The 15,225-nt window shown below is 37.6% G+C and overlaps 1 protein-coding gene across 4 annotated transcripts in view; it reads left to right on the forward strand.

Annotated features, from left to right (window-relative positions):
* The window catches only part of UBAC2 (UBA domain containing 2), a 255,797-nt gene that overhangs the window by 184,897 nt on the left and 55,675 nt on the right, over positions 1 to 15,225 (forward strand). For 3 of the 4 annotated variants that reach the window (XM_074191957.1, XM_074191958.1, XM_074191956.1), the window contains one exon: positions 10,847 to 11,092. The exons of the other annotated variant lie outside the window; for it this stretch is intronic. In XM_074191957.1, the coding sequence (XP_074048058.1) occupies positions 10,847 to 11,092 (246 nt within the window). The remainder of the gene's footprint in view (positions 1 to 10,846; positions 11,093 to 15,225) is intronic. 4 annotated transcript variants of the gene reach the window in all.

Below are 15,225 nucleotides of genomic sequence, written 5' to 3' on the forward strand. Positions count from 1 at the left end.
ATTCTATTCTCTCTCTCTCTCCTTTCATCCTAGCCCTGTCCAAAAGTGTGTTGTATCTGAGTACCCTCTCCCTCAGTCTTCCCTCTCTTCTATCACCTATTCCCCATTCCCCATTCCCCCTTATCCCATCCCTTTCTTCTCATTTTTCTCTAGGGTAAGATAGATTTCCTCACCCTATTAAGTGTGTATGTTATTTCCTCTCTGACCCATTCCTGATGAGAATGAAGGCTCACTCATTCCTCTTTGCCTTCCCTCTTTCCACTCCTTTGAAAAAGCTTTTTCTTGACTCTTATGTGAAATTTCTTAGCTTCTTCTTCATCTCCTTACACTTCCTCCTAGTACTTTCCTTTATCACCCATTGACTCCATCTTTTTACTATATTATACCATTATATTCTGCTCCTCCTGTGTCCTGTCTATATATGCTCCTTCTAACAGTTCTTATAAATGAGGAAGTTCATGTGAGTTATCAATATCTTCTTCCCATTCAGGAATACAAACAGTTCAATATCATTAAATTCCTCATAGTTAGTCCTTCTCTTCCACACCCCCTTTATCGCTCACCAGAGACCTGTACTTGTAGATCAAACTTTCTTTCTTTTTTTTTTAAGGTTTTTGCAAGGCAAATGGGGTTAAGTGGCTTGCCCAAGGCCACACAGCTAGGTAATTATTGTCTGAGACCGGATTTGAACCCAGGTACTCCTGACTCCAAGGCTGGTGCTTTATCTACTACGCCACCTAGCCGCCCCGAGATCAAACTTTCAGTTCAGCTCTGATTGTTTCAATAAGAAAGTCTGAAAGTCCCCTGTTTCATTGAAAGTCCATCTTTTCCCCTGAAAGAGGATGTTCAGTTTTGCTGGGTAGTTGATTCTCAGTTGTAAACCAACATCTTTTGCCTTCCGGAATATCATATTCCAATCCCTACGAGCCCTTAATGTAGATGCTGCCAGATCCTGTGTAATCCTGACTATGGAGCCATGGTAGTTTAATTGTTTGTTTCTGGCAGCTTTTAGAATTTTCTCTTTGATTTGGGAATTTTGGGATTTGTCTATAATATTCCTGGAAGTTTTTCTTTTGGGATCTCTTTCAGGAGGTGACCGGTGAATACTCTTGATATCTATTTTTCCCTCTACTTCTAGGATCTCAGGGCAATTTTACTGTATTATTTCCTGGAAAATGAAGTATAGGCTCTTCTTGATCATGGCTTTCAGGTAGCCCAATAATTTTTAAATTATTTCTTCTGGATCTGTTTTCGAGGTCAGTTGTTTTTCCAATGAGATATTTCACATTTTCTTCTAATTTTCGGATTTCTTCCAAAGTCATCAGCTTCCTTTAGTTCCATTCTGCTTTTGAAGGAATTATTATCTTCAAAGAGCTTTTTTTTTATCTCCTTTTCCAGCTGGCTAATTCTACTTTTTAAGTCATTCTTCTCATATCTTTCACCAAACTTTTGATTTGGTTTTCATGATTTTTCTGCATGGCTCTCATTTCTCCTCCCAATTTCTCCTCCATCTCCCTTAATTGCTTTTCAAAGTTGTTGGGGTTTTTTTGAGCTCATCCATAGTCTGAGCCCATTTTCTGTTTCTCTTGGAGGTTTTGGATATGGAAGCTTTGATTTTGTCATCATCTGAGTATGTGTTTTCATCTTCCATGGGACTAAAGTAATTCTCTATGGTCAGATTTTTCTTTTTCTGTTGTTTATTCATTTCCTCAGCCTAAGACTAATTTACAGTACTTCCAAGGCTTTGTGGATTATTTTTTTCCCCTGGGACACCCCACTTGGACATTTATCCCTCCAAGGTCTTATGCTCTCTTGCCTGTGCTTTGATATGTAGATGACCACCTCACTTCCCTCTTCCCTGGAGTTACAAGGAGGGATCTTGCTTGGTTACTTAGTATGGAACCCAAACTGCAACCTGGATCTGAGTGTAGGCAAACAGCAGAGTCCTACCCCGAGGGACTGCAGAGAAATTTCTGAAATTTCCCTGACCCCTTACCTTCTCTGAGGGTGCAGGCTGCTTTCTCCAGATTCTCGCTGCATATCCTGCAGCCTGTGCTCCTCACTCCACACTCATTCTGGTGTAGCAGTTGCCAGTGATCTCTGGACTGGGCTACATTGTGCTGTGGCTGCAGCTTTTTTCCAACCCCCGGTCCTAGTAAAACACACCTTTCCCCACGGAACTTCTAAGTTACCTTGGACTGGTAAAATGTATCACTCAGTCTTCCTGTGGGTTCTGCCCCTCTGAATTTTGACTAGAGTCATACTTTGTTGACTTTTGGAGTTTTGGGGGGAAGGAGTTCCCAGGCAGTGCTGCCTTCACATGGCCATCTTGGCTCTGCCTATACATTATTTTAATATCATTTTCCCATCAGTTTTATGTTTATTATGGCACTGTAAACTTCCTTTTATGAAAGGGCAAGGGGCAGTGAGGTGGCTCAGCAGATAGAGTACAGGCCCTGGAGTCAGGAGGACCTGAGTTCAAATGTGACCTCAGACACTTAATAATTACCTAGCTGTGTGGCCTTGAGTAAGTCACTTAAACCCATTACCTTGCAAAATCAAAACAACAACAACCAAAAAAACCCAAGACTGGTATTAAAGGGCAAGAACTAAGAATAGAAAGAAATGATAAGAATAACTGTACCCCAAACCTTCCAGGGATCATCTTGGAATAATTATGAAGTACCTTGGGTTGGAAGAAAGCTTTTTTTTCCTTCAAATTTTTGTTTTGCTGTCTTTATGGGATGTAGTTAGTCATTTTAAACTTCAACTTCTAGAAACCCCATCTAGTAACCTAATTCCAAATAGTTAAGCTAATTCTAACATATAATCCTTGTTTTATTTCTTGCACCTCTTCCTTAGAGCTTTGGGGTAGACTCTATAGCACTTCAGACTGATAAAATTCATGAATAAATCTCTGAGATTTAAGAATTGCCTAGTACTTGAAGTTGGAAAACTCAGAAGATAGTAAATTAGCAGACTACTGTCACAGGATTACTTTAGGAAGGCAAAAAAGAAATTGAGAGGACAAACTGGGGGAGGGGTGGAGTCAAGATGGTGACAGGAGAAGAGCCTCTCCTAGGTGTTCTCTCCATAATATGTCTATGACTCTAACTAAATTTTTGAGAGACAGAACCCATAAGAAAGATCCAGTGAGGCAATTCTCCAGACCAAGGTAACCTGGAAAATAGTGGAAAGGTTCTGCTCTATGGGGTTAGAGTGGTGGCCTGCCAGAGTGAAGAAACTTCAGCCTCCAGGGGACAGCCCCAGGGTGCCTGGGAGGCTCAGCTCACAGCAGCTGGGACAGTTTCCTGACTTACACCCTCAGGAGCACTGGGCACAACTTGGAGGATCAGCGGGGGAACCTCTGCCACAGCCAGCCATGAAGCCCAGGCCCTCAGGGCAATTGTGACAGTCAGCAAGGTCAGTGCAGCAGCCGGCAGCCCAGATCCGGGAAACCAAAGCAGGCATGGAGCCGGCAAGCAGGAGCCTCCAGGCAACTTAGACCTAAGTGCTCAGCCCACTGAAGGTAGGGGAGACTTAGGGGAGACTTCTGAGGTCTGCCCTCTGTACCTGGAACAGGACTCTGGGGCTCTGACCATATTCAGATCCTGATCGCAGTCCAGGCCCCCTGTAGAACAAGCCCTCCCCCTACTTCAGCCCCGTGGTAGAGGGGTGTGCTTGTGCTGATTCACAAACCAGGAGGGCAGTCAGAGCCTCACACACTGAGATCCTTATGGGGGGGTGTCCCAATAATACTCAAAACTTAGGATGCACCCCCAAAACCAGGCATAGGCTGGAAAAATGAGTAAACAGAGAAAAAAAGAGAAATTGAGAAATACATTGTCTGTGATCCCAAGAAGGATCAAAATACTCAATCTGAAGATGAGGAAGTACAAGCTCCTGCATCTAAAGACTCCAAGAAAAACAGAAGTTGAGCTCAGGCTATGACAGAGCTCAAAAAAGGTTTTGAAAATCAAATAAGGGAGATAGAAGAAAAACTGGGAAAAGAAATGAGAGAGATGCAGGAATAACATGAAAAAGAAGTCAGCAGCTTAGTCAAGGAGATCCAAAAAAATGCTGAAGAAAATAATATGTTAAAAACCAGCATAGGTCAAATGGATAAAACAGTTCAAAAAGTTATTGAAGAGAAAAATGCTTTAAAAAGCAGAATTGGGGGGAGGCACCTAGGTGGCCAGTAGATAGAGCACCAGCCCTGGAATCAGGAGTACCGGAGTTCAAATCCAGCCTAAGACACTTAATAATTACCTAGCTGTGTGCCTTTGGGCAAGCCACTCAACCCCATTGCCTTACAAAACAAAAAAAAAGCAGAATTTTCCAGATGGAAAAGGAGATAAGAAAGCTCTCTGAGGAAAACAAATCCTTCAGATGTAGAATGGAGCTAAAGGAACCTGATGACTTTACGAGAAGTCAAGACACAATACTTCAACACCAAAAGAATGAAAAGTTAGAAGAAAATGTGAAACATCTCGTTGAAAAAAAACAACTGATCTGGAAAACACATTCAGGAAAGATAATTTAAAAATTACTAGGATACCTGAAAGTCATGATTAGGAAAAAGAGCTTTGATTTCATTTTTAAAGAATTCCTACAGGAAAATTGCCCAGGTATCCTAGAAGCAGAGGGCAAAATAGAAATTGAAAGAATCCACCAATCTCCCCCAGAAAGAGATCCAAAAAACCCCACAAAACCCAGTTCCAGAACTCCTAAGTCAAAGAGAAAATATTTCAAGCAGCCAGAAGGACACAATTCAAATATCATGGAGCTGCAGCCAGGATCACACAGGATTTAGCAGCAACTACATTAAGGGATCGTAGAACTTAGAATATAATATTCCAGAAGGTAAAAGAGCTCGGAATGCAACCAAGAATCAACTATCCAGCAAAACTGAACATCCTCTTCCAGGGGAAAATGTGAACTTTCAGTGAACCAGGGGAATTTCAAATGTTCCTGTTAGAATGGCCAGAGTTGAACAGAAAGTTTGACCTTCAAATACAGGACTCAGGTGAAACATAGAGAGTGGAGGAGAAGGGGAAAATATGAGGGACTTAATGATGATGAACTTCATGTATTCCTACATAGAAAAATAATACTGATAATACATGAAACTTCTCACTTAATAGAGCAGGTAGAAGGAGCTTTTATAGATGAAGCACAGGAGAGAATTGAATTTGAAGATATGATATATTGTAAAAGTGGAGTCAATGGATAAAAGAATTATACTGGGAGCAAGAGAAAGGAGAGGTGAAATAAGCTATTTTGTATAAAAGATTTTTTTTTATTGCAGTGAGCTATTACAATGGTATGGAAGTGGGGGGAAGGCAAGGGGGAATGAGGGAACCTTCACTCTCATCAGAGGTGGCTCGGAGAGGAAACAGTATATACACTCAATGGAGTATAGACATCTAGAGTAAAAAAGAGAGAATGGAGAAAGGGAGAAGTTGGGGATGTGAGTGATGGAGGAGAAGGTGAATCGTGGCGGAAAGTGGCCAGATATAACACATTTTCTTTTTTACTTCTTGCAAGGGGCTAGGATTGGGTGGCCTTTCCAGGACCACGGAGCTGGGTGATTGCTGAGTCTCGGGTGGTATGTGGGCTCAGGGCCTCTTGGACCCAGATCAGTCTGCTGTGCCACTCAGCTACCCTACAGCACATTTTAGAAGAGGGACAGAGTGAAAGGAGAGAGAAAATACAGTATATGGTATTGGGGAGAAATGGATGGAAGGAGTTGCAATCAGCAGTGGCAATGGTCGAAAAATATTGAAGTAGCTTTTGTGATGGACTTATCATAAAGAATGTGATCCACTGGAAACAGAGCTGGTAGTGTCAGAACACAGACTGAAGCACATTTTTTCCTCTTTCTTTTATTTCTCATGGGGGTCTATATTTTGGGGGGCAGAGGGTATTAGGTTTACTCTTAAACAAGAATATTTTTGTAATGTATAAAAAATCACTTGTGTACAAAAATAAAGAAATTTAAAAAATAATTTAAAAAAAGAAATTGATTGGACAAAATATCCATTTAATTAAGGTTTTGGCACTACACTTTCTCCAAGTTTACTTTAGTACACCAGAACTCTTCCCAGTTAGTCATTAATGTGACTTAGAAAGTTGTGACTCTGGCATATATTCATGGCTGTGGCATATATCTAAACACTCTCTCTCTCTTTCTCTCTCTCTCTCTCTCTCTCTCTCATCAGAGAGGGAACAATCAGGGTTAGGTGACTTCCCTAAGCTCACACAGCTAGTAAGTATCTGACATCAGGTTTGAACTCCAGTCCTTCTGACTCTAGGGTCAGTGCTCTATTCACCGTGCCCCTCTACAATATATTTTTAATTATTTTTGAGGATGTACTAAAATAAAATCTTTCCAATGTGTTCCTTCTATGTATTAAAATCAGTAGAACATGTAATGGGATAATGGAGAGAGTGCTAGGCCTGGAGTCAGGAGGGGTCATTTTATTGAGTTCAAATATCACCTCAGGCACTTTTTAGCTGTGAGATCCTGGGTAGGTCATTTAAGAGTTTATTACAGTTTCCTCAAAATCTGTAAAATGAGCTAGAGAAGGAAATGACAAACCACTCTGGTGTCTTTTGCCCCAAATGAATTCATGACTGAAAACAAATGAACAGCAAAATGACAAAAATTAATTGTCCATATCCCTGATAAATTCTTGAATAAGTGTGAAAGTACCAGAGTATATTTTCTGTTTGTTACCTTGTAATTTGTCTCTTTTCCCCACTTCAGACAACATGGTAACAAAATAATTTTCTTTGCCTCTTTTCCTTTCCTACTTCCTTGTTCCTCTATAACATCTAGGTACTTTGCTTAAAAATAAGTGTAGATACTCTTTCCCCATCTCTTTTTTTTTTAACTGAATTTTTTAGTCAGAAACCAGGAAGACATCCAAAGTTAGTAAAACATTTTTAGGCTAGGACTTAGCATAAAGTACACTGAGGAAAAGAAACCCTGTTTACAGTAATAACATCTTTTCTAGCTTCCTTGTTAGTAGTAATGTTGAGTCTTTAAGAGTCTTTTAATAACAACATTCAGACTTTTGTGTTATACTGCTTGAATTTTGTTTTAACTTTTGTGGTCAGTGAAAAATAGGGCCTTTAAGAGTAAAAATACTTATTCTTATACTGTGACTCCCTGTTGTGATTTGATCTGTATTTTCCACTGCCAGTCATTCCAGTTAGCTTTTGTTTTGAGCTTTTGCTTGAAAACGTTTGGTTACCTTGCTTAAAAAAAGTAACTGTAGGTACTCTGAGCATAATTGTGCTTGAAAACATTTAAAATTTTATTCCTAAACTCCAAAAGTATTTTTCATCAGAGTGCGAAATGAAGAAAATGTTAAGTTAGTTCAAATCTGGTGTGAATAATAACCTAAAGCTTGAGAAGAAAACTACCATGATCTAGAAAAATTATAGTAATTCTTTTTTTTTTTTTTTGCAAGGTAATGGGATTAAGTGGCTTGCCTAAGGCCACACAGCTAGGTAATTATTAAGTGTCTGATACCAGATTTGAACTCAGGTATTCCTGACTCCAGGGCCAGTGTTCAATCCACTGTGCCACTTAGCCACCCCTGGAAAAATTATAAACTGAGCACTTTGAATTTCTAAAAACCATCCCCTCATTTAGTGCAATCCCTTCCTAAATGAAGCAAACTCCAAATTACAGTATTTTTGATAGTCATCTTTCTTCTACTTAAAGAATATATCTTATGGGATATTTATTAACTCTTTAAAGTGACTCATTTCAGTTTTAGAGAACTCTACTCAAGTGCTTTTTTTGTTCTATGAGCTAGCTATTTGTTCCCATTGCTATCCTTTAGAACCAAGTCCAATCTGTCTCTTACATGACAGCCTTTAAAATAAAGTCATCACTTATATATCTCTTCAGTTAATTTTTTCCCCTCTTCTTTCAACTGATCTTTACATGGTAGGATTTTGATTCTCCCCCACTATGCTGACTGCTGTCATACCACAGCCTAGCTGGTGAATATAGTTAACACTTAGAAAGGTGAAGCTTTGTGAAAATGGACCTTAAAAGAAGACATAATATGAAATGAGAGTTTGTTCATAAATAGCAATATGTGTTTCTAGACAATATGTAATGGCAAGACCCTTGGAAAAGCCAAGGGTCATTTTCTAGTAGTTAAGTGGTCAAAACCAATGAACAGATAATTTTTAAGATAAAAATTAAAAACCATAAAAAACGATATAAAAGATTACTCCAAATTAATAATAATAAGAGATTCAAATTAAAACAACTCTAAGGTTTTGCCTCACACCTTCCAAATTTGTCAGTCAACAGATATTATTAAGGCTTTCTTTGAGCCAGGCACTATACTAGGAACAAAATTAAAGAATGAAGACTTATATTGTAACCAGGGAGACAATAAGGACATATATATAAATACAAAATAGAAAAGTACAAGGTAATGGTGAGGAAGGTAACAATTGCCCTGGTAGTGGAGGGGTATCAGGAAAGACTTCTAGAAGGTGGTACCAAACTGACAATGATAGCACATCCATGCAACATCGGAAGGGCTGCTGAAATACATGAATGTACCACAGGTATAGCTAAGAATTAGTGGATACATCTTGGAAGAAAATTTGTAATTATTCAATAGCAAAATCAGAGTGTACCAAAATGACATTTGATTTTTTAAAAAAAATCTTACAATGGGCAAAGACAAGAAAGTTATCTTTATTTTTAAAGAAACTGTGTGGCTTTTCTATCATTGTTCAACCTTTAATATTTGTCAGTGGTTTTTGTAACAGTTATGTGTTCCATTCAGATAACTAGGAGTCAAAATTATTTTCTAACATTATTGTCTGAGTTTGGCCATTTGCCAAGGAGATTAATTAAGGACTAATAGAATGTGAAAGTATTTGTGGTAGTAAGATAGTTTTGTTTTGATAGTTTTTAAAAATAAAGATATTGATTTCACATTTTTATATCTAATACTTAAAAATGAAGAGTGAGAATTTTATTTTTTTCATCTCCCAGCTACTCTTAAGAATCAACAAATTAAAGCAAAGGCTTTACTGAAGTAATTTGATTGTTTTTTATTGGTTTGTTCTCCTAAGCCTATTTGAGGCAGCATAACAGAATGGAATAATGGAACTAGTGTGGTTGCTGGTTTCATTTCTTAGATTCAGTTCTGCCCTGTGAGGAATCATGACTCAAACTCAGGAATGCAGGTTTTGTAAAGAACATAACGATTTATTAAAGGAAGTTACAGTATACTAAGGAAGGGATTGAAAAGTTAGAAAGAGTTTAAAAGAAGACCACATGGATTGCTGATTAAATTTTGGCCAGACCAGCTGGCCAGGATTCTACAGGAGACTGCAAGGTCAAAGAGAACGAGCTCCTTTCCTCCTTCCGCTAAGTTCTCTCCTGGAGTCAATGGGAGGGGGTGGTGACCTGGGAGTGACCCAAGTCTCTCATTGGAGATTTGGCCTTTTGGGGAGGAGTCCCTTTTGGGTGGTCTTCCAGGACTGGGCTTCCTGGCTACCCCATAAAAGTAAAGCAATCCAAATTGAAGGTCAGGCCCTCAAGTATGGCCTAAATTAGATGGTAAAGGAAGGAAGATTCCCTTTACAATGCAAACAAAGGATTTATAAAGTTTGTCTCCCAATTCATCTCATTACCCCCTATGCCCAGGTTTCTCTGCATCACTAAAAGCTATTTAAGAAATGGGATTCAATATGGAAATATGATTTGATGATTTCACATGTATGACTTATATCAGTTTGTTTACCTTCTCAGGAAGGGGGGAAGAATAGAATTTGGAACTCAAAACTTAAAAAAAAAAAGCCCTGAATTTTTAAAAATGCTTTCACACATAATTGAGGGGAAAATAAAATATTATTTTAAAAAAAAAAGGCTGTAACTCAGAGCATGTCTCTTAATCTCTGTGGACCTGTTTACTCTTTTGTAAAAGGGGAATAATAATGGAATCTACCTCATAAGTTTGTTTTGAAAATCAAATGAAATAATGAATTAAATAATTTTTGCAAAGTTATTATATAAAAAGTGATATACCATTATTGCTAATAATAATAATAATAAATATTCACCCATTTGTTAGAATTTGTTATTGTATATTATAAAGTGCCTATTATAATAATCCACAAATATCTGGAGGAAAGAGAGAATAGAATAATTACTTTCTCAAAGGAAGTTGTTATTTGTCCTACATTTTTGAAGGAGATGTTGTGACTTGCATGTAAATTGAATTTAAGTGAGGCAGAGCTATGGAGAGTCATTAACCTCACTCTCTCCTCCATAGCCATCTGGATTCAGTGGCAATATGTAGATCAAGAAGACTGGAGATGACCCTGGCTGCAGTGGGAGGACTTTTTAAGCTAAGATCTTTCCCAGGTTTCAGTTTGTTTGAGGCAATATCCACTCAGTGATTGAGGCTAGGTAAAAATGAAGCAAATAATGCCTTCTTTTATCTACTCCAAAAAAAATTCAATTTGAGAGTGGTAGGACCTCAGGGTTTCTGGCCAAAATAGAAATAAATGCTATTTGTACTCATTCTGAGCCATCAGAACCCAAACAGGGACCAAGGGAGCCTTAGGTTCCTCAGCCTTTCTCCTCCCCAAAGGAAATCACAAGTTAGCTAAACTACTAATAGTTTTATATTTAGTAGTTTATATTGACCTTTTTAAATTTCTGGAAAAGAAATACCTTGACATGGAAGAATATCATTTTCAATTATTCAGACAATTAAAAGATTCCTGTATTTCTATGTTTTATGGATTTTATTGAATTTAAAAATTTTGTTGGGATCTTTTTTTTTTTTTTTAGATTGCTGGTATGTGTTATACCAATAGTGTGTTAAAAGTTCATCAGGTTCTTTACATACCCCGATGGATGGCAAAGTTATTTTCTTGGACTCTTGAACCCATCTTCTCTTCTTCGGAGCCAACCAATGAAGTTAGAATTGGAATGGGAGCAACAGTAGACATTCAGAGACAGCAAAGAATGGAACTGCTTGATCGCCAACTTATGTTATCTCAGTTTGCACACATGAGGAGGCAACGACAGCGACAGGTACTTAATTTTTTTACCCAGTAGTTAAGAACTAGGCAATTATCAGTCTGAAAAACTTCATTTTTGTAGGATATAACATTGTGCCTTAAACTAATGGGAGCATAGATGTGTGGGACAAATTCCAATTAAATAAATTTCGGAGATCTCTCAAGGTATGAAGAGAAAGTTTTATTTGTTTATTTACCACAATCAATTACAGAGATTGAGGCAAAAGCAAAAGGTCCAAGAATCACATTTATCCTAACCCCCCACTGGCCCACCCTTGTTAATGAGGAATGTGGCTTTATAATCTAGACTAATCTAAGGAAAAGAGCATAAAAATCAAAGTGAAACCAGATTATCTCTTCAGCCCCAGGAATTGAATGGTCATCAGGACTTCAACAGATAAGGTGGGGTCAGTTGACTTCACCAATATCCCAGAAGTAGCTCTGTCAAGCAAGGAGGGGCACATAGTTAACTATTCTCCAGTCTATAATATTCTATCAGACTTTATCCCACTCAATGGATCTTTGTGTTGGATTGGCTCGTGAATCACCATAAACTCAGTGATGCAGATGTCATGTATTTTATAGTAACTAGTCAGCCTTTTCAGAAAGAGAAAAATATATATCTTAATTATTACTTGAGTAATACATCATTCTTTTTGTTTCAGACAAGTTTAAGTTCTTGGAGAAACACCAACCTAGTTAGCGAGAAGTGATATTTATCTGACTTTCTGTCAGGTAAAAGCCACAGTGTCTTCCTGTTAACATGCTTGTAACACCTCATTGACAGACAAATATCACCACTATTAATTTCTCTTGATTGAAAAGAACTCACAAAAAGGAAAAAGTTTATAAGGATTTATCCAAATATTAACCTTTTCTTAATCTCATTATCAACGCATATGATAGTGTGCTGACAGAAATTAGATGCCATAATTGCCATAATTTATCAGCTATCAGGCAGAGCTTAAAATAAAATATCCATTCTCATTTAACCAATATTGATTCAGAGTAATTTAAACAATATGGATACTTTTTTTATTATTAATCAATGCTGGACAATTCACACACACACACACACACACACACACACACACACACAGACGATTTACTTCAAAAGTGCTTTGCCCTTCCCACTCCCTACATTTTTTGTTCGCTTTGTTTTGTATTTATTTTTGGTATGCCTCATTCATTCTTCTCATCAGCCTGATTTTTCTTTAGATAGACAGATGAGTCATGACTTGACTGCTATCCTCTACTTTCACAGGCTGTGGTTATTGGAGATAGGGCAGGGGAGGGGCATAGGGCAGGGGAGGGGCAGCTAAAGGTCATTATTTCTTCATTGTGTCTTAGTATTAATACAAATAGATTATTTTTAAATTATGACAGTATTGTCATATAAATTATTAAGACTTGTTATTTCTTAGAGCATGTGGAAATCAATATCATTGCTTTATATACAGATGTCCCTATTTAATGTTTAAAGAATTTTAGCTATATGCCTATTGCCCATATTTTAGCCACAACGGGGGACAACTATGAAGAATCTGGAAAGCTATAAAAAACACTATTAAGGATTAGGAAAAATCAGTGTTGTACTTGATTCATTTGCTGCTACTCAGTATTACTGTGGTATCTATTTTGTTACTTCAAAGCTTTATATTTATTATATTATTATATTAAAACAGCATAGTTGATGGTACTCTCTCCTCTGCTGCAGATCTTACATTCTTAGCCTGTAGAACTCTTGTTCATGTCTTCCTTACCCCAGTTCTCCTTTGGGGACCTACACAACAGTCTGGGAGCTTTCCTCTAGAACTCATAACATGTAATAAGGTGAGCATAACACAATGTCTATTTTTTTTCCTCTCTTTTAACATGTCCAGCCCATCTCCTTCTATGGCACTACAGATATCTGATCACATTCTTTGTGCCATTTCCCCCATCACAATTCTTCACCAAAGATTTTCCTATCTCTAGGTTTTCTATCCAACCTGTATATCATATTCTGAACAATAGACATTCTTCATCTACTTTGACTTTAATGTATGGCTAACCAGACTGGACTCTGTTGAGTGATTATGTAGCTGCATGAGCACAAAGGCATTTACAAATAGGAATATTGGAGGACCATCTTTTAGGTAATCAACACAACAATTTTTTCCAAGATAAATATCTTAGCAGGCACATGTTTTTCTGATTTTTTTTGTCTCATTTAATATTAATTTGGAAGAGGGAGTAGTCAGCCCAAAGGATGGGAACCATTTTATATAATGTATTCCTCTGAATATTTATGCCTTAGAAAAAAAACCCTCATTGGTTTTTCAAAACTTTAGATATAATATAGAGAAGGTCTGGAAATTGAATAGCTGTTGGTTTGTGTAATTGACTAGCCAATGGAACTAACAACTAAATTTAATTTAAGTTTAATAAATTTATCAAATGCTCAATTATAATATCATAGCTTCGTATTATGGAGTTGAAAGGTAGCCTCAAAGTCACCTGGATCAATTCATACTCCAAAAAAGAATTTCCACTATATTGCACTTAAGTGTTTTGCAACCTTTACTTGAAAACCTCCAATGAGGGGAATCTTAAGAATATTTTCCATACACCTTCCTTCATTTGCCCTCTTTGCAACTGCCACCATCACTCCCTGTTCTCCTATTGGAAACCAAAGAGAACAAAATTAACTTATCATCTATATGATAGCTTTTCATAGGCTGTCTTGTCCTGAATGAGTATCTTCTTCTTTGGAATAAACATTGCCAGTTTTTCCCTTTACTGATCCTCAGGTGGTGTGAACACAAGACAATTATTCATTATTCTGGATGCCCTTCTTAAAACACTTTAGCTTACCCATATCACTCTTTCTTCAGTGCCTCTTACCTAAGTGCTAAGGTTACCATGACAGTTCAAGAGATCCTGCCTTTTAAGGAGGTGACAAGTATGGCCAAATTAGAATAGGGGCTATTTGGTTCTATAGAAAATCATTAAGGCAAAAACTTCATTAGGAGAAGTAGTGAGAGAATAGAAATAAAAGGGGCAAGGAAGAGAGATAAAAGGAGATTCTTTGATACTGGAAACACTTTTTCATGCTTTATATATATGGGGAAGCTGAGTTTTATCTCCCTTGGTCCTGGCTAGCTAATGATTATGATGATGATTGTTCTTCATTCTTGAAGAAGACATGACATCAGGGGATGTGATGCCATGACAAGCACTTGATTTGAGTTTTATCGAGGAGTTGCTGTTCTAAGTCACCAGTCTCACTTTCTCTTCCAGAGCCAAGTGGGTCCGGTGGCCAGATAAGAATCAGGATGACAAGAGATAGATGGCCCTGGATGCCAGGCAATCAGGGTTAAGTGACTTGCCTAAGGTCACATAGCTAGTGTCAGGCTGGATTCTAACTCCCATCCACCTGATTTCAAAGCCAATGCTCTATCCACTGTGCCAGCTACTGCATTCCTGGCCAGCTACTCTTTTCTGATTGGCCTGACTTGTTATCCTTTGATCCAAAGATAGAAAGAGTCTCCAGGACCAGGGGCATAAAACTATCTAGAACAATGCTAAAATGTGATTTCATTATAATCTGTTACCATTTTTGTGGACAAGTCTAAATTGCAGCAATTTAGACTTAATCCACTATTCTAGATAATTCAGATTCTTAAACATAAAAATAATGTTTTCACTGTATTTTCCCCCAGTTTAAAAAAGCATAGACTTTTTTCAAATGCTTTAGAGGAGCTCAGACTTCACTGCTCTATGTGCTCCCACTATTGACAAAGCTAGAAAGCCCCCCTCCATATCTTAGGAGACAGTTAATTTCTTTTTTCAAAAATAGACATCACATACTGGCCAACTTCTTTAAACTTAGCAGACTAAAACTCTATCACTGGGTTTGTACTTGTTAATTTTTCCAGTTTGGTAGGACCTACCAAATAAAACATAATGTCCTAGTTTATTTTGGGTTGCTTCCATGTCATGACATACCTAGCATGATCAATTTAGTAACCTGCTACAATAAATTGCTATTTATATAGAAATTTTGATGCAAGCTTGTTCAATTTAATTGAATGGTTTTCTTTTAATAAATAGAAACCATGAGTTACATAAAGAATAATAATTTTCATGGAAATTAAACTATCT

Source organism: Macrotis lagotis, chromosome 6 (assembly GCF_037893015.1).
Source record: "Macrotis lagotis isolate mMagLag1 chromosome 6, bilby.v1.9.chrom.fasta, whole genome shotgun sequence".
In the NCBI taxonomy this organism is placed as follows: Eukaryota; Metazoa; Chordata; class Mammalia; order Peramelemorphia; family Peramelidae; genus Macrotis; species Macrotis lagotis.